At 42.6% G+C, this 20,618-nt stretch overlaps 1 protein-coding gene across 1 annotated transcript in view; it reads right to left on the reverse strand.

Annotated features, from left to right (window-relative positions):
* The window catches only part of ell (elongation factor RNA polymerase II), a 64,632-nt gene continuing 44,014 nt past the window's right edge, over nt 1-20,618 (reverse strand). The window contains exons 3-12 of the mRNA XM_080877383.1: nt 11,907-12,028; nt 10,434-10,597; nt 9,196-9,446; nt 8,984-9,108; nt 6,390-6,465; nt 4,020-4,602; nt 3,626-3,692; nt 2,712-2,883; nt 2,546-2,590; nt 1-2,462 (exon numbers count right to left, since the gene is read on the reverse strand). Of these exons, the coding sequence (XP_080733509.1) occupies nt 2,358-2,462; nt 2,546-2,590; nt 2,712-2,883; nt 3,626-3,692; nt 4,020-4,602; nt 6,390-6,465; nt 8,984-9,108; nt 9,196-9,446; nt 10,434-10,597; nt 11,907-12,028 (1,710 nt within the window). The 3' untranslated portion in view covers nt 1-2,357. The remainder of the gene's footprint in view (nt 2,463-2,545; nt 2,591-2,711; nt 2,884-3,625; nt 3,693-4,019; nt 4,603-6,389; nt 6,466-8,983; nt 9,109-9,195; nt 9,447-10,433; nt 10,598-11,906; nt 12,029-20,618) is intronic.

Here is a 20,618-nt window from a genome sequence, read left to right on the forward strand (position 1 = left end):
TCTCAGTCCCAGTCCCTTATGGTTTTCAAAAAGCGTGCTTTGGGTTTTAGCGCCAACATTTCATGACTGTCCTCCAAAGCCCTCTTTGCTTATACAGCAGCATGTATATACTGAAGGGAAAAGGAAAAGGGGGAAAAAAAAAATCAAAACCTATACAAACAGATCATTTTGGCACAATCAACTCGTACATGGTAATCCTGTGCTGGCATATTATTACCAGTTTGCTCTCCATTGGATCAAAATATCTTTCACTGATAAACTCATTCACGATGGATTTTGACCAGAGAGGGAAATACAGTAATCATGTCTGAATCTTTGTAGAAAACAAGGTACAGTAAGAGTGACTGAAAGTCTTTGTTAAAAGGTGTAACGCTCGGTGTTGCAGAGTGTTGATACCAGTAACAAAACATTCCTCCTCACAGACTTCCGAGTCCCAGATCCAGCCTCGGTCTGAACCCAGCAGCATTTCTAAGTTCTGAACTTCATGTAGTGTTTGCATTAGGAGCAAGATGAAAATCTGAAACCTGACAAGTCCAGTGCGAAGCTCTGACCCCTCACAGGGAAACACTGAAGAACTTCCTACTGGATGGTAAATCAGACAAAATTAATGAGAACTGGAAGCGGGGAATTCTGTGATGTTGGCAAAGTTCCTTTGCCAACATTGCAAAGTTCCTTTCCCAACATTTGGTAGAGCGTTTTGTGTCATCCCACTCAGTAAGCACTTTGGTATACATGCTGGTCAGAGTCACGTCTACTCGATTACATGATAATACAGTCGGACTAGGCCTCAGCGTGGATTTTAATATCCTTGGGCAGTTTTTTTTCTTCAAGTAAAGATACAAAGACTGTTCATTGTAACTCATTCATAAAGCATGCACTCGGATGGACAAAGAAGTGTGTCGATTGGACAAAACCCCAAGGTAACAGCAAGATCAGAAGAAAAAGTGCAGATTCTCCATATTCACGTAAAAAGATCGATATAAGAAACGCACTTGCTGACGGCGCTCAACGTTTCTCGGGCATCTCGACTCGATGCTGACCCGGGAAACTGATTTTTTGGGTCGCTCCCTGTAAATACTTGACATCACACTTGGAAAAAGGCAAAAAGTGGTTCTCCTCTGAGCAGGAGGTCCACCGGGCTCCACTCGGAAGATGAACAAAAATGGCTTCATCTTAACAGTCGTCTCAGATGGACTAGCATGCGGGAAGATTAGCAGACAAAAACAAAAGTAAACGTGATCTGAACACAACTGAAAGTGATAATGGTGCACAAGCCGAAACTTCCAAAACTTCCCGGAGATGAAAAGAAAAAGGCTTTAGGTCTGCATCCCGTCTGCTTCAGCTTACAATTCAAGGATCTTCCGTAGTGCGAAGAAGGGTAACACTGACACCGAGCTCCTCAGAAAACTCGGACACATTCTGTTGCTACAAAAGCCGTAATAAACGGGAAAGACGATTCATTAACAGCAGAGAATAGTTTCTCACTGACGCAATAACTGAACCACAACTTAGGACCACTGCAGGAACAGAGCTCGGGAGTTCGTCCTGAAGGACCGCAAACCCGAGCCCCCCCTCCTTTAATACGCGTGCATATGATTTTAGAAACGAAAAGCTGAACGCACAAACCCGCGTGTGACCGTGCGCACCGGTTTCAAATGAACAGTAATATCTGCATCTCTTTAAAAGAGATAAATAAAGAGAATAAAGTTATCCCAAAAGACTGACAGACGGGCAAGGCAGCTTCTGGATAAAATACAGGCAGACATTCAAAATGTGAGAACAGAAGCTTTAAAGTACTGATACAGAGGAGTGTAAAACAGACTCCTCCCCCATTTTAATATCCAAAATAAATACAAAGAAATAGAGGTTCGACATCTCAACCATTCATTTTTCACTAAGTGGGGAAAACTTTTTCATCATTCGTTTAATTTTTTCTCAACTCAAAAACAAATTCATTGCATTTGGCATTCAATCTGCAGCTTTCATCTCCGTGTCCCTCCTGTTCCCAAAGCAGGAAAAAGAATTTGGAAATCTCCCAAGAACGTGGCAAAGTTTCCATGTTTGACACTTTCACATCTCTGAACTATAAGCAGGGTGTGTAGAAAAACAGACCTGCACAGAGCCACATTTTCTGGATGCACACCAGGCTTCGCCTCATCTCCACAAAAGAAAAAACAAAAGAAAAACAGAGCGTGTCCCGCTTGGTTCCCACTAGAGCCTTTGGCCCCGATGAGAGGAATACTCCCTTCATGGCAATTTTTTTCTTCTTCTTTTCTCCCCACACAAGCAGAATCTGGAGCTTTCCACCATCTGCTCGGCTTCCAGAGATAACAGGGAACACAGTCTAATAACCACTTTTAAAGTTGCTGTTGATCGTACTCCGCAATGAGTTTCTTAATGTGCGCCAGTTTGTTGTGTAGATATTCACAGCGGTTCTTCTCTTGGCTGTAGTTTGGATTAGTCTGCGATGGAAAAAGCACAGCGTCAGAATCTGATAAACCGCTCACACACTTCATCATCAGCGTCAGTCAGAGCTACAACCTACCTTTTTTATTTTACGATACTCTTGAAGTATTTGATTGTGAACCGTCTGTTCAAAGAAGGAAAGAGTTTAAGTCATTTGTCTTCACATTAAAGGTAAAAGCGTTGTGTTTATTATACGGTTACTCGTGGTGCCGTGGAATCTTTCGCGTCTCTCTCGGGGTATTTACCTTGTACTTGTCTGTGCCGTGTTGGAGCTGTTTCAGCTCATTATCAAGCACCGTGAACTGCCGGGTGATGCCCTCTATTCGAGCATGTAGTCCCCGGTACTCGCTGTACTCGGCGTTGAAATCATTTTTATACCTTTGACGCTGCTCCGGAGAGCTGATCACTGTATATTTCCTAAGGAGAAGAATACAGAAAAAAATATTACTGAACAAGAAGAGCCCAAACTACCAAGGACACTCCCTGTCTGGGCAGCATTTACTTTGGATTTTCTTTGTTTTTTTAAAATGTACTTTTACATTGTCTGCAGTAAAAAACAGATGACACAACTCACAGCACAGTTGTAAGAGTCAGAGTTTCTCAGTTACAAGGCTTTTGTCAGTTTTCCACAAATAAATCATCGAGCTGACCTCGAAGACCTCAGTGGATGCGAGCCAAATTTGAGTGCATTGTTAACATGACCCCAACGTTTTATAAGAATTCTTTCAAAACTGTGTTTACAGACAGAAGGACACACAAACTTTACCAGAACCCAGAAATATAACCAACAAAAATAAGTTGTGAGGAGTGAGAAGAATCAATATCGGCTTTTAAGTCTGACGCTGCGGGAAAAGTGCAACTTAAACCGTAACCCAAAATATGTGTCATCACGTCTGCGTTCATGTTTGAGTTGTGGCTGTGAGGAGGAGGAGTATAATTTTTGTGTCTCAGCCACAGCTATGGAGCTTGGTGGCAAAAGGACAAAAAAGTAATGAGCGCTTTCTGAACACCAGCACGCACCCGTCTCCTTTACGTCACGTCTCACCACCAATGGGACGGTGAACTATCTCCTCTCCTCATGTGTGACTCACGGTGGAGGCTGTCTCATTTATTCTGATGAGTTTAACAAGAAGAAATTTGTCAAAACTTGAATACTCACAATAAATAGTCTGCCACTTCAGGTGAAGATGAAGGAATACTGGTACTGTTACACATCCCATTAAGATCTGAAACGAGAACACACATTTGAATAATCTCAATGTGTCATCTGTGCAGGTCTCTAATGCAAAAGCAGAGAAACGTCAGTATGACTGTTATTTGTATTTAACTATCATCTTTTCTGCCAGTGAAATTAACAGGCGTGCATTTGAGGCACAAACTCGAACAGCAGGGGTCTCAGTTTGTTCGATAAGAATAAGACTCGTCACATGATGCATCACCTACTCACAGTGATGACTAACTGGAGAGCATCCAAATATCAAGTATCACTTTTATTCAGAAATCCACATCTAACGCAGTAAAATACTGTGTGTGTGTGTGTGTGTTGTTCTCACCTGTGCTTCTGTGTGGAATACTGTTGCTTTTGAGGTTTCCTAGGCTCGTCTCACAGGCTCTATTAGGCTCCGACACACACTCGTCACGACTTTTCCTCTCGTTTTCCTGCTCCTTCTCCCTCACCTTCTCTTTATCTTTGCTCTTCTCTTTGTCTTTATGCTTTTTGGACTTCTTTTTAGACTTGGTGTTTAAGGAGGAAGAGCTCTTGTCCCGCGGGGCCTCCAGGATCGTGTGTCTGGGGGAAGATGTTTGAGGGAGCGAAGGCGGCTGACTGAACCTCTCGGGCACCGCAGATTCCTGAGAGTCACAGTCGCGTCCATTGTTGCTGGAGTCATTGCTGACGTCCGACAATGCTTCAAAAGGACGGGGGATGTCGAGCATGGGCAGCTGCTGGGAGCTGGACGGCGTGCCGCCATCTGGCGCTGAACCCACCACTCCCGACGGCGTGCTGCCTGCATCGCCTCTGCCATTGGAAGAGCTGATCTTGCCATTAACCGGGGGTGTTGCAGCCTTGCTAGCGAGGTGCGATATCCTTGGCTTTTTGTTGGCGAGTGGGTCGATGAAGTCGGCAGCGGGCCGTTTCTGGCGAAAACAAAACAGTTTTAGTTTCATACCTTAAAACAGCGTTTGATATGAAATAGTGTTCCAGGTGAAATCAGACAGGGGAGAGACTAATGAGAGCAGAAAGCAACATAATGAAAACGACAAGACTACAGAGTATTCGAGGAAGAGCACTCTTAGCAGCAAAGACACAATGAGGACTGTGCTTCCTTTTCACAACAGCAGAGATTAGATTACAGACAGCCCTGTTTGACCCAGTCCACTCTGAAGACTTTGGGAGTGGCAGACTCGATGACTTTGTTTGCTCTCCTGACTTGGTGGTGTGAAACAAAGGCAAAGAGCCAGTGAAGAGCTCAGCTTGAACCTCCCAAGCTCTTCTAATCTTCTCCACACAAAGCACCTTTGACACCTGAGATCAAAAGTCTCCTGAGATGACAGCCGGAATGAAAAGACTTCTTTATGATTAGCCATGATGGAGGAGGCTAGACTTTAAGTTTCATGTTCATCAGTGTGGATATGCCTTCCCATTGTTCTGTAGCACTCCCTGATTCAGACCAGACCCAGCTCAGGTTTATGCTGCATTACCTGCTGTGATTCTGTCTTTTTACCAATGCAGCTAAAAATGGAGCCCGGAGGCCTGTGTGTGTGTATTCATATCTTTGTGGGGACCAAAAATTGTAAGTTGACTATGCTTGTGGGGGACTAACAACCCGTTATAGGGACAAAATGCTCGTCCCAACGAGTCTGAAGGCAATTTTCAGACTCAAAATGTGGCTTTAGTGTCAGGGTTACAATTCGGTTATGGGCAGGGTTAGGGTATTAGGGTAAGCGGCTAGGGAAAGCATTATGTCAACGAGATGTCCTCACTAAGATATGGAAACGTGTGTATGTGCGTGTGTTTACAGAGGGAGTGAGCGGAAAGGAAGGGGCAAACAGTAGGTGTCTGAGGCAAGAACAGCTGAGTGGAAGGAGCTATTAATAAAGCAGAGCCTCTTCTCCTCCCTCTGCTTAATGGAAGTGTAAATAATGGTAAATTTAGACGTCTGTACAGACCTAACAGGACAGGCAGTATGAAAATATCAAAAAATTGTTTAGGCAGTAAGGCAGGAAAACACAATTTCACGCAGATATAGTATACCCAAGAAGATATTTTGTATAATAACAAAAGTTAAGTATTCATGGAAACGTGTATATTTATTTAAAGATTCTAGGGGAGCTTCTAATATCCCTTAATGCGTAATTCTGACCAGCAGCAACCACTTAAGAAAACATTTACTCCAAAAGGCACTTTGGAAATTCACAGAGGAGGATACTAAGAGGAAACATTTATACTTTTGCAGACAGCCAGATGATTTAGAAAAACCCTCCTTGGGAAATACCAGACACCACCAGACTACTACAACAACAGTCCGGGGGTCAGGCTGCAGTGTTTGGTAAACTGGTGGAAATGGAAAGAAACGCTCCAGTACACACATTAGGTGGAAATAATCTTACCCCTATTCCTCCTGCCTTTCTACAAGGTTGCTGGAAACATACAAAAGGCTTAAGCATGCTTGGGTTACACATTACGCTTTGTATTTACACTGAATTTTTTTCCTGCCTGGTCTGTATCTCAAACAGGGGTTTTCTATTTTTACATGTAGCTTCCTCCGTCTTAACCAGCCCTTTATCGTGGTCTGATCACAGGAAGAGACTTGTTATTAAATGTTCAGTCAGTAACGAGGAGGAGGAGGCAGAGGGAAACAGCAGATGAGGCTTTAGGAAAATGTGTGGAAGTGAGAGACGGGTTAAAGGAAGAGGAGGCTCACTTGAGATGGAGAGCAGCTGGCCAGCTCTTTCGGTGGGCTCTCTGGTGGAGGTGCAGAGCTGTTCTGGGCTTGTTTCCTAAGAGAGTTCATGCACACAGACAGAGACAGAGCCAAGAAAATTTAATACAGTTTATGCATACCTGCAGTGCATTAAAACTCTTATCTATCCAACTATCCTGGTGAGTTAAAGCAACATATGCACTGGCAGCAATGAGGGGCTTAAAGTGCAGGAAAGTGATCTCTTTCAACCTCAGCGTTTGACCAGACACTTCCACACCACTAACACGCTTCTCAGGTCTGAAGCAATCATGGGCTCATAAAGTGTCTTTGAAATGACTTAAACCCTTACAGCTTAAAATCCCCTTTTCTAAGCATACACGGCAAAAAACAGAAAAAGAAATCTAGCTGAAATTGATTCTGTGACAAGCAAATTGTATGTACGAGGACTTCAAAGACCTGAGACAGTCACACTGAGAAGCTCACAGGGTAGCTATGACAACTGAGTGAAGGAGGAGGTACTTGAGAGCAGCATTTAATTATCTACAGAGAAGGCAAAGTTTCAATAATAAAATCTGTGCACATTTTTAACATTTAATGCTTTTTAATCTCTCAGTCACTGCAGTGTGTTTATTTAACGGCTGAACGGTTTTGGCAGCAGCTCGTGCACGATGAGCGAGAGAGTGCCACGACACTCTGAAGTGACAAAGAAAGTGGTGCCGCTGCTCACTTGGGGATGGACGCTTGTTGTGCCGGGTTACATTTATAAAGAGGTTACTTTTGCATGCTCCGACAATAACAGAACGTCGATTTAAAGGCAAACGAGCAATATTTACACGCCGATCGTAACTGCCTCCATTACCCACGAATCATTGCACGGCCAGGTATGAACAAGGATAAACGGTGCATGCTACGTGCAACAACGTACACTTTCTGAGAAGCATAACTACACGTTAGATTGAAGCATCCCACGGCTACTGCGATTGGCCCGTCGATTCTCCCTGTGCATTTCCAGCTATGTTTAACGTTGAAGTACGATATCAGTGACAGGGCAACAATCAATGCCTCAGTAATCATCACTGTCAATATACAGAGGGGAAAAAAGTCACAGGATTTGTTCCTATCGACTGGCACCGCACGTGTAACAGCAGGACACGACAACAATGTTGACCACTTAGGTAGGATACATCACAGGCTCTACAAGGTATTCCCCACAGATATATGAATCAGTCCTTAAAGTTGCTTTTTTGAAGCGGAACCTCAGTCCGCTGACCTGAGCAGAGTTCCAACGCTGGCTTAAACACTAGCAGTAAAAACAGAATTCACTGGACAAACACCACATGTGGCCATAAAAATAAAGACGCATGCAGAGATGCTCTTGCCACAGCTGAGGACTTTATCAGTAGGGGGCAGTTAGGTACACCAAGTCTCGTCAGTGCCGCACCCTTGTAAAAATCAAGCCGTGTGTGCGTGTGAGTGAGAGAGAGTGAGTGTGCAGCTGACACTCAAAGGCAGGCAGGAGTGAGAGCAGTGAGACAGCGGGCTGAACCTTGGACAGGTGCCACTTCACACATAGATCAGCATGGGCTGGAACACTTGCATCATGTGCGCCCCACTCATGTTGCTGTGCGACTCCTGCGTGACTGACTGCATTAGCTCCAAACACTGGAGGAGCCACGGAGGGGGAGGTGGTATTTAGGTGGGAGGCTGTTTGCTAGTCAGCTGATAAACTCCCCCAAAAAGAGCTCAAAGTACAGTAAAGACACAAATGGGCAGCAAGCATGTACGGATGTTAAAAAGAAAATACAAGAGCACACACACGAAATACTGACTAGACTTTCCGACAAAAAACTGAGAACTGCTGCAGTGCATGAGACTGCGTGTTGCATTATGAACACTCAGTGTTAATATCCTGGCTGCCTTCAGGTGTGGGCACAGTTAAGGTTACTGTGGATAATTGGAGCTATTCTGGAGTCCACTACATAAACACAAACTGAGGACTGAATGTTGCTGGTCTATATATAGCCGGTCGGACGCTCGCTCCCTCGCTGGCTTGCTTTTCCTCGGCGTTCCAGACCATGAGAAACCAGATTTTTCCACCGGGACGGAAGCCAGCAGCTCACGCTGTTAACAAATACAACTCTAAGAGGAAATTCAGTGGAATGCAGAAATCTTCCTGGGGCACAGAGAAAGTCGAGCACATTGATACCTCCCAAAAAAAAAAAAAAAAAAAAATCCTTAAAGAAAATAATTTCAATCCAAAAATATCCTTATACATGCAACGATCACGTCTCATAAACGACACAAGGAAAATATTAAAGAAAAATAAGCATGCATAGATATTAAACATTACTTCTATGCGCCGTAAGACTTTAAACTCATAACCATCACGCTGGCGCTTAACTCCCGCCAGAAATACAAACAAGGTGCTTTTCAAGATTTTTAAGCCACAACACGTGAGATGAAAGTTAAATCTACTGATCTACCAGAAATGCTGCTGTACAAATGAACACTGCTACAGTATCAGAGCCTTCTAACTGCTGGCATGCTATCCCACTGAACACACATACACATATTCATTGTAACTGCTGACATACCTGAACAGAATTCTCTTGAGAAGCTGCTGGTCTCCTTCTGTGTAGCCTGGCCAGTCCTTCTGAATTTCCTTATACAAAAAGTCCTTTAATGTGAAAGTGTTTTCTCTCCCATTCAGGTTTGCAACCTATGAAAGGAGCAGAAATCTCAGGTGAGCCCAGCTACTATCAAAGTATCAGGAAATCTACATGATGGCCAAGAGTGTGTGTGGGACCTGTTGCAGGTGGCTATCCAGGGAGTCTTTGTCTAATGGCGAGAGACCATCCTTCTGCAACCTCAGGATCAGCTCGGGCTTCTTGTAAGGCTTGAGAGCCAGCAGGTGGACGAGGCGCTCTCGGAGCGGCCTGTGCTGAGTTGCGCTCTTCTTCAGCGTACTGCTCGAGATGATGACGGGTCGAGACGTCCTCCGTAAGGGGGCGACATCTGAGAGTCCAGGTGCCGGTTTCCGGATCTGAACCTTCTTACCTGAGAAGAGTTAAAACGCACAGACTGATGTTACACATTTTAACGGATCTTTCAAAGAGCAGTCTTAGGAAAACCGTCTGCAGTTTATTTACGAGTTACGACGAGACGCTCGTCTTATGATGATTTTAATTATAAGGGGTGTTTATTTATCACAAATAAACACAGTGTTAGAAAAATGAGTCATCAGGTTGCTTTTTGGTTGGCAGCCAGTGTATTTTATTTTCTTAAGAACAAAAACTGCAATTTCATCACAGCATCTTTGGACACAGTGGCTGTTAAAGGCTGGGAGAGCTTGCAGATGACGCATTGTGAAATGATCTTAAGTTCAAGTCTGTGTGGCAATACTAAACTTCCAGCAAAAAGCAGTGATCGCCATCTCCCAGTGACACCTTGCTTTCGGATCACCTGGTGAGACCAACAGCCCGTTTGCTTCCTAGCACGCGGACCGAGCGTGCTTGACTCAGAGCCTCATGGTGAACAGGCTCACACTAGATTTCTTTTTTTTGTAGGCAGTGAGGCAGAGCCGCTGCGGCTTTCTGCTTCGACTGACACTCAGGGCACTGCGGTGCGGCTCTGATACCAAAACAGAGATTCAGGAAGTGGACGTGTTATGTGTGGATGTGCCTGGGGGCATTTCCTCCTCTGTGTGTTTTTAAATTACATTCAAGGAGAAATGGATCAGTGCGTATGAGCCTTTACAGCAAGCACGCATGCTGTTACCGTGAAAGTACACTGCCGTTCAGACACAGGTCACTTTCTGTTAACGCTTCATTCAGATAACCACAGCGAGGAAGCTCAAACACTGGTACAGTGAGAACCCATTCACCAGCAGAGCACTGGCCAAGTGTGGGTGTTTGCAGGGAAATATCGCTTCACACGAACCAAAAGCTCAACACTGGTAGTCTTACTAGTCTGTGTGAGTAGGAGACTCTGAAAATGACAGACCAACAGTTGGTATTCATGTGTCATAGTATCGCGTTTTCTCACCTACGTATCGTCCCCCAGGCTTGATGACGATGGCACTCCTGCTGCGAGTCTCCTCCTCAACCTGGGCCATGCTTTCCTTGGCCTTCTGGTAGGAGTCGTCTGTGGCACATACTGTAATCTTGTCCTGGATCCCACCCAAACAATCCAGCTGAATGCTCCCTTCACTGCCAAAACAAAAAGGAGGTGGTGAGAGAGGAAGACGGAGAATGGACAGAAGTTTGAACTGGAAAAAAATCCCATTAGAATCCCTTTTATTGGAGATGGGGAATAAGACACTTGTGATACATTTAAACGAGTCCTACTTTAAAGTATTGCAACAGTGTATTTATAACATTAAGTATTAAAGACTATTTTCACTACTCCACCCCTTCACCGTGCATTCCTGCCCACATGAGAGCCATTAAACCCCCCGGAGGGCACAACTATTATTTTTTCAATTTCCAGCCAACTGTGGGTTCCCACAGTACGACTCACTGCGGCATCAAATCCTATTCTTTCACAGACTTTCCGGCTCCCTTTGATTAGGATTTGGCAGAAAATGAGATGGTGCTAGCACAGTTGATGGAAGCTGAGCTCTGTCATTTGGGTTTTAGACTGCAACTGGAGGTTGACGAGGATCAAGTCGGAGATTCGAATTAACTCCAGCTGACCCACTTTTTAAAAATACTTTGAGAACAATGGGGTCAGAAACTTGACAAGTACAAGATCCTTGTAGTTCCTCATTCTGTTCCTCCATTTCCTTCCTCGTCGACGCACACATCTGCCGGCATTAATTTGATTCAGTCACAGTTTGCGGACGTTATGTGTCGAATCTTTCCCACCTCTACTTGCTGGGATGGGCCCGACCACCCATGATTGAAGTTTAACTGTACTGGAACACCAGATAGCTTAAGTTCTTACCTCAACATTATTTTGCAAGAATATTTTGTTTAATAACTCAATTTTGGGTTAACTCGACAGAACAATGTCGTCACTCAGCTCGCGGCACCTTTTCATATTTAACTGGAAAAAGATGAAGAACGATTGAACCATTTACCAAAGTTCATAAAAGTCACAGCGTCCCGGAGCCGAAGCCCCGATTGTCTTCATCTATGCTGCCTGTAAGGTGGTGAATTGAGAGACCTGATGATTGGCCTCAGGTCCCGAGTTCAACAGTATTTCCAAGCAACAGTCTGCCTGAAAATACTCATTAGATAATTGAAGTCCAAAGACTGCTGACTATTTACACATGGTTTAAATATGTTGACAGAACATGACATTACATCTTGTGTTTTTATGGAGTGTTCCTAGTGCCAGTCCCAAGCCCGGATATGTGGGAGGGCTGTGTCAGGAAGGGCATCAAATCAAACATGCGGATTCATCTGCTGTTGGAGGACTGACTCCTTGGGTAATACACGAGCGACCGTAGGCACCTTCGTGTATTTACATAAGAGAAATTAATAAGAAAGCACTGCTTGTGTTTGCGCTCTTCACCTGGTGATGTACTGCTGGATGCAGTCGAAGCTGCCCTGCGGGTTATCTCTGCCCACATTCGACAGGTAGAAAGTAAAAGTTTGGAGTTCGCTTGAATTTTCTGAGCGTGGTATTGAAATTTTCTGTTGAAGACAAAAACAAAACAAACGATACATTAACTCAGCATGAAAGTAAAAAATGGATTTCACAAAGGTCTGATGCATATTACAAACACGTTTAACATTCTTTCCAGACACTTTTCCTGTATGTTGTTTGCATTGCTGTAAACAGGATGTCACTGTGGTACATAATATTTAAGAAAAAAAAAAAGCTTATAAAGCTCCAGGGGTTTTCTGCTCATTTAAAAACCACGCAAAATGCATGTAAATCTACCACCTTGTGTTTCTACGGCATTCATTCACAACTACAGAGTGTTTTAATTGTTGTCCAAACGCACCACTAAAATATGTTAGCAGAACAACTATGGTAGGTATTTCTGCAGTCTGTGGCTTTGGATGTAGTTGCAGTGCACACATACTACTCTGCCCCCACAAAAAACCCTCCTCCAGCACTACAGGTGTTGGTTATAAAAGACTGAGGTGAACGTAGAATTAACCACCGTCATCTGGCTAATAAGCCTCTTATCATAAAGCAAAGCTTCTGGATACTTTGGTTAAGTAGAGGAAATAGTTTTAGAAGAGAGCCGAGATTCAGATGTTGCGTTTTTCCTTTAAAGTAGATAGAGCAAAACTACAATAGTGCCCAGTGTGAATACAGCTGACATTTTAATGCAGTGGAAAGACACAGGCTGGTAATCATCTTAAAGGGCAATGTGTAGAGTGAGCGGAGAAAGCACGGGGCGACACCCAAACCTTGGCTGACACACTTCTGATTCACCTCAAAATGATTTTATTATGCTGTGAATTCAACAGTGAATTGATTCGTCGCGTAAAGAAACTTCTTCACTAAAGGAGCGCGAGCGGAGGCAGAGGTTTGTGTTTTAAGCACATCTGACCAAATTCAAGTGGTGTCACCGCCAAGGACTGTGCATCACACTGAGCCAGTGCGACAAAAGGCTGACGTTACATATTTGGTGGTTTTGGACACCTAGCAGAGGTCCTCTTGATTGGTGAGCAGGTTACTGCTGGTGACCCAGCCTCGATCCGAGGCTCTGCCTGTGACTCACAGGCTCCTTAATCAGTGCTGGAAGTCACATGCAGGCGGCTAAACCGTTTTACCAAAGACAGAAAGTGTGGAGGCTGCAGGTGACACAATAACCTGTATTTTCCTACCTCTAAAAACTGTTCCATAACTCTGAAAACAGCTTTGTTAACAAAAGGGGAAATGATCATTTACAAATTATAGCACACTTTTTTTGTTAGTTATCTGCATTAGCCCAGTTAATTAGCAGCAGTAACACTGACCACCCTACTACACTGTACAGCCTGTATTTACAAAGAGAGAGCAGGGACACGATCAGGTGTAAGAGGAGGGAAACTCAGAAGTTCCTTTCTTATGGAACAAAGTATGACTCAAGTGCACAACAAGATTTATGAAGAGTGAAGTACACCGCCTGCGCTCAGAAAACATCACAACTGTAAGAAAAACACCCATAAAACCAGCCACACCTATCAGCACCATCTGGTGATTGTGCTCACATCCACGTTTGTCCCGTTTAGGAAATCTGGCCCTATATGTACTCAATGTTCTTGGTCCATTTTGTAATGAGCCCCGACCCCATCGCTCGTCTTTACAGATCAACCGGCAGTGTTGCCATTGCAACAGAGACAAATGGACGCAGCCCCATTATGACTCCAGCACCCACATACTTACTTGTACTTGCAATAAAACTCTGGCCTACAGCAAACAGGAAAAATACAGACTATGCAGATAAAAGCAGCTTACTCTAAGATCAGTAAGGGCATTTCTATTGAGCGTTTCATGCTCGAAAATGCTTGCTAGCTTTGATGGCAACACATCTCCAGGCTTTCAGCACATTATAAAACCCGTTACGGCAGTTTAAGAACACGAAATGCACGTGGGAAGAAGATCAACAATGATACAGTATGTCATGGTGTTGAAAGACACCTACATATCCAGTTTAAACATACTGTACGTGTGTCACGTTTAGTTGAAAGAGCAGCAGATCGATGTGTTGACTGTGAATCCACATCTAATTAAGAGGCACCGGAGCTGACTGAGAGGCAGGGCACAGGGGAGTGACTCAGTGACTCAGTGACTCACGCTGGAGAGGATGAAAGAGTGAGAAGAGGCTCCTCCACACCAAATGGCTCAGGCTCCACGCTAACAAACTGTCGAAACCACCACGTGGACGTAGGGCTGCTCGATTATGGCAAAAATGGTAATCACGATTATTTTCACTGAAACTGAGATCTCGATTATTTGACGATATTTATTTAACCCTTTAAGACCTACTATAGAACCAAGTCCGTCAGAGCTTATATTATTTTTTTACATGTTGTAGTGCCATTTGTGGGAGCATTTCAAGTTGCTATACAACTGTTATAGCCCATATTTTAATAATATGTATGCATTAAGTCCATAGTAACTACATTAATTGCAAAAAAGTGCAATAAACTACAAAAAAAAATTGAAAATAGTTTTTGTTTTTTTACATATATTTCTACTTGGAGAAATTTAAGAGGTTTATCCCTCAAAACTTTAAATACAAAAAAAGTTGCAAAAAATAGTTTACAACAACAGGAAATTTATTTTGAGTGTCTTCATAGTTTTATTTTGGAGATAAAGCAATTTTTATATACTGCAGGAAAAACAAAAAAAACAATCCTATGATGCAAATTTGCAAAGAAAACAGCAGGTGCATCAAAATAAACTATTTCCAGCTGTGCAATTCGAGTTCTAAGCATCCCAGCAACTATTCAGAAAGGTCAAACATGACCAGTATAGGCTTTTAAGGCCTACAAGTAAAAAAACCTACATTTTCCGCGAAAATGACGTCACTTCCAGTTTCGGGCAGGAAATGGCGGACATGCGATAGTTAGCGGTGACGTCTGTTTCAATGTGCGAAGTGTTAGGAACAGCTGATCGGATCAGCAAAGCGTGTTTCTGGAATATTATGTTTTTGTTCCTGCAAGCGCTTTTTATGCAATTTTTGAAAAGCTTTATGTGGAAGGAAACCCTGACCGAGGACAAGCTGATGGCATAAGATGCAAGTACAACTCCTCTGGTTTCATATGCAAAAAAATAATAATTATTGCGCTAGCTTACACGGTTCAGGTTCTACAGGGATTTAAAAATAGTTACACAAAACGGAGCGTGCTGCTCTGACCGGCTTTAAAGGGTTAACAATAACAATGTATTGAATAATGGCTTTAAAAAATTATATAAAATAGTGTGCAACACCACTGAAGTTTTTTTTACCTCTCTTTTCAACCAACAGCAGTCACTCTCCTCTCCAAATAACTTCTGCTTAGCTTTCCGAGCTTCCCTCGGGTCCTCTTAATTAGCGGTCTCCAACCTTTTTTGGCCACGGACCGGTTTATGCCCGACAATATTTTCACGGACCGGCCTTTAAGGTGTCGCGGATAAATGAGGGAGGGGCTAATAATCGGCTCAGTCATTTTTAATGATCGTTGAAAGCCCAGATCGTAATCGTGATTAAAATTCAATTAATTGAGCAGCCCTACGTGGACACATGAACGAGCACCGCTTCTAAAGAAAGTTATCACTGTTGAGATCAAAACCTGACAAGAAACGCCTCCCACCAAGACCGAGTCTTTGGTAAATCAGATGCACAGGTGACAAAGTGTCTTTGATCACACTGAGCAGGCACGACTAGATATGGATGATTTTTTTTTTTAATTTCTTTTTTTTTTTTTTTTTTTTTTTAAATATATGCATTAAGTAGAGCCAACATTTTAATAATACATTAAATAAGTTATGAACTTTTAACACTCGAACTGAAAAATGTGACTGCAGATCCGGTTTGGTCAGAGTACCCAGAGCTCCGGTCTGCATCAAGACTAAGAGGCTAACTGGGTTAAGTTTTATTTGCATGGTTAAAACCTTCCAATTATTAAAGCTTTGAGAGCTTTAGCACAAATCAAAGGAATACAAACAAAGAAACATTTTAAAGAGATTACCCATCACCACCTTGTGGGACCGTCTGATGTTCAACACACAACCAAATTAAGTGCAGTTCTTCGCAGTGTTAAAAAGGATCTGAAAAATTAAATTTAAAAAAAAAAAAAAAAAAAAAAAAAAAAAAAAGAAGTTTTACAGAGACAGGGATGCAGCAAATTCACCAGTCCCTTTCATTTTTAATCAAGCCAAAACCCCACAAACTTGATATCCACACCTCTTATCAAGGTGAGAAGAGAAGAAAGTCTGTCAGTGTCAAATCTTTGGCTTAGAAAGTATTAATCTATTTATTTTTCTTAAATTGGAGACACCAAGATTAAATGGATGACACTATTGACTTGTTCAGCTTCAAGCCAGCCAGAGAGCTGTCCAAATCCTCTCCAATTGAGCCGACTATGCTTGACTAGAAATCATGGTGCACGGTGGCCGATATCAGGAGCAGAGCAAGAAAGTCATGAAAAACAGTGATTCATGAGGAGAGACACGATGGATCTGGGGGAGGATAAGAAAACAATAATACCCCCGCCCCTGGATCTAATAATTGACCCTCCAAGTCCCTTGTTAGAGGGACAGCAATCAAACCCTGAATGGAAATGTGAAGGGCGAATTCTGCAAATCCACAGTCAGCCCTTACCCTGGGCACACCCACGAAAGCAATACAACAATGAAATCTGGAAACATGAGCCAGTCCTGCTGCTGATACATGTGCTGATAGTTTACAGTGTGAGGTAGCAGGCTTATCTGTATCCGTTCGACTAAGATATGCATAATGATAATTTTTCCTTGCACTCTGCATCCATAACACAAACAGGCATGGTATTTTTTACACGTGCTGCGGGGGGAGGAGCCAGAAACGCCGCTCATCGAGCAGTTAATGAATCCGTTATGAGAATTTCTGAGTATGTGGGAGAAGCACAACCTGCAGCAAAACATGTTTTAAAAATAATCTGGGGGCAAAGCTACTGAATGTTTCAGCATTTTCAGATTTAACTGTCCTTCCTGGCTCTAGAAGATCCTGTGGAGGGGCAACTTTGGACATGAGCAATATTAAGCGATGTGTAGTCTTTTATCTATCTTTGCAGCAGTCTGTAATTTCTGCGCATTTTTTAAATAGACAAAATCAAACAAGAACAAGTGATTAAAATTTTTTTAAGCTCAATCTTGATGACTTTGCTTTGTGGGATGATCAGTGTGCAGGAAAAACTCTGGTACTGTACATCCACCACCTCTTCTGAAGAATTCATAAAAAAGGATGTGTGTGTCACTTTTACCAAAACTGCATTTTAGGACAGAATATTTCTGCAGCCAGAATGAAATATGAGGGAGAGACGTCTCATCATCCAGATCAAAGTTTTCCATGTTTTATGCAGCCAGCGTTTGTGTTTTTTGGCCATTTAAAATATGAAACCTGTCTGGAAAATATGTCTCCCATTTCGTTTCTAGCCTTTTGGATTTTCCCCCACTTTTCTAAAAAGTATGTGTGCAAACTCTGTCAGAGCTGAACCAGATGAATGAATCTGAGTGAATGAATATTGGATCTCTTGACAGCCAGGCCATCTGTTCTGTAATTCAGTCACTTTCACACTTGTGACTTGCATTCTCATCTTAACACCAACAGATTTTTTCCCTGAGCAAGCCTGCTGCATCATAACTGCAGCCTGAAACGACCGGCAACAGACAGCAGGACCTTCTACAGAACATGTGACCAAATGTGTGTTAAGTTAAAGACAGGTGGGTAGGTAACGCCTACCATGACGCTTCTTATAAAAACTGCAGCGTCACATTGAATAATCAGCCTGTAAACTGGAGATAAAGCCATCTTTCCACAGCAGACGTGTTCATACACATAAAATAAATGAGCATTAAATGAAAGAGCGCCTGGCTCCATGGTTCTGCAGTGCACCAAAATACTGACAGCAGGCAGGAAAGCTTGCTACAACTCTAAATACAAGGCTATTGTGCATAATGTTATAGCAAGAATATTAGTTCTAAATTTTAAAAACAATGCAACCTGAAATACTAAATACTTGGCTATACTTGAGCTACAGCAGTGGTCCCATCTGCTGCTTTACAGGCGTTTATAAGACTACATACATAAATGATGAATGGGGAGCTTCTGCAGACTCCGGTCTGTTTGTGTACATCAGGAAACAACTCGTGGATACAGTCAAGAAAAACGTCTTGCCCTGAAAATATTTTTAACATATTTAGAGCATTAAACTTCCATAAGGAGACACATATTGGCAGATGTTTTGTTAGCAAGCAGGTTAATATAAAAAAAAAAAAAAAGTGTGCTGTTAGAAAGTATACCAGCCACCAATCTATTTAACTTTGTCCATCAGTAGAAATTTAAGTTCTGTAATTCAGTGATGATCGTCCGTTTTATTTTAACCATTTTTCATGTTAAAGTTCAAACATTCATTGTGCCTGCTGAGACCTGCTGATATGGGAACTGTAAAGCTTATGAGGAGGCTGCCTGAGGTTACAACGGAAACAGTAAGACACATTTTAACCACATTTCTCAATACGGTGCCAACCTGTGCCGGAGCTTTTTATATCACGTTCAGTGACCGAAGATAACCTGGTGTCAAAGCCTTTATATAAGCCAACAGCCTGGGGTGCAGACGAGGCAGTGCCAATGAGAGCAAGTGTGTAGGAGGGCAGGATTAAGACAGATGTATGAAGCATCATTATGGATAAAGATGCTAGAAATCTCTGGTTTTGTGGGTATTGTGACCACGCTGGCAGAACAGAAACACCACTTGGGACACAAATGCACTGCTAATAAAACATCTGGGCATGGCAGACACTAAGGTTTCCAAAGTAGAAGAGCAAATAGACAGTATGCATGTCAGACGGGGCAGGCTGACACACGTCAAGCGGGCATGTTGCCTTTAATGGAAGAAGCTGCTTGTGCAGAGTTCATCATTGTCGGACAGTTAGCTGCTGATACAAGGAGCGCTGGCACCACGGTGACATTTTTATATCATGGAAAGGCACAATTAAATTATAGGATTTGAAGGAAAACGTCAGTGCGTTCTGCTTACTTTGTTTACTCCACTGTCCGCTACTCGTTTTGCATTAAGAAAGAAAACTGGGCACTTTGCATGGCACTGCTTGCTGTACCATGCAAACTACACCAATACTCATGCAAAATATTATCAGGATGTCCTAAAAACTCCCTGAAAAGCCTTCAGTTAATCCAAAATGCTGCAGCAAGAGTAGCGACAGGGACTAGAAAGAGAGAGCATACTTCTCCTATATTGGCTTCCATTCATTGGCTCCCTGTTAAATCCAGAATTTAAAATCCTGCTCCTCACATACAAGGTCTTAAATAATCAGGCCCCATCTTATCTTAATGACCTTATAGTACCATATCACCCCATTAGAGCACTTCGCTCTCGCACTGCAGGCTTGTTGTTTCTAGAGTATTTAAAAGTAGAATGGGAAACCAAGCCTTCTGTTTTCAAGTCGTTCTTCTGTGGAACCAGCTTCCAGTTTGGATTCAGGAGACAGACACTAGCTCTACTTTTAAGATTAGGCTTCAAACTTTCCTTTTTGCTACAGCATAGTTAGGGTTGGATCAGGTGAGCCTGAATCTTCCCTTAGTTATGCTGCAATGGGTGTAGGCTGCTGGGGGATTCCAAATTCATTGAGTGATTCTTCTTCAGTCACCTCTCTCACTCACTATGTGTTAGTAGACCTCTCTGCAGTGAATCATACTTTTTATTCATCTCTGTCTCTCTTCCACAGCATGTCTTTTATCCTGTCTTCCTTCTCTCACCTCATCCAGTTGCAGCAGATGGCTGCCCCTCCCTGAGCCTGGTTCTACCAGAGGTTTCTTCCTGTTAAAAAGGAGTTTTTCCTTCCCACTGTTGCCAAGTGCTTGCTCATAATGGGTGACCTGATTGTTGGGGTCTCTGTGTTACTCTAGAGTCTTTACCTTACAACATAAAGCACCTTGAGGCGACTGTTGTTGTGATTTGGTGCTGTGTAAATAAAACTGAATTGAACTATTAAGTAGTTCAATCTGACCATTTTTCAGTTTGGACAAATAAATCTAACAATCTAATAAAATAAAATCAGAAAAGCCTCAACTCTGGTTAAAATAAATACAATTAATTTTTCAAATTTCAAATAAACAAAATTAGATGTGATCACTTTAATAAGTGCACTTTAAACTTTAACTCAGTTACAGTTTGTACTAGAGACAAAATTCAAAAGAGATTTGGAAAGTGGAGATGATCAATCTTAACAGGACATTCGGGGTCCTGTATGATACTTAGATGATAAAACTATCAAACATCATTCGTTAGAATTCCCACTGTGGACAAACACATGACTGACAAAGAGTACACATGAAACACAAGCCTTCCTTTATCTTGCTTTCATAATATGTCTGAATATAGGTATGAAGACAGAGGCAGAGGACATGACGCTGCAAGAGGTTTCTTTTTCTCCCCTACTAATCAGTTTTGTCAGATCACGTTATTTGGAAGGAGAAGCAATAGAAAACAAATTTACGTGACTAACATCACGACAGGGCCAAACGGCTGCCTCAAGTTCTGTGGCAACAGTGCTTTAAGGTCGAGCAGCGCTTACACAGCACAT

Source organism: Rhamphochromis sp. 'chilingali' (genome assembly GCF_963969265.1).
Source record: "Rhamphochromis sp. 'chilingali' genome assembly, chromosome: 3".
Classification (NCBI taxonomy): Eukaryota; Metazoa; Chordata; class Actinopteri; order Cichliformes; family Cichlidae; genus Rhamphochromis; species Rhamphochromis sp. 'chilingali'.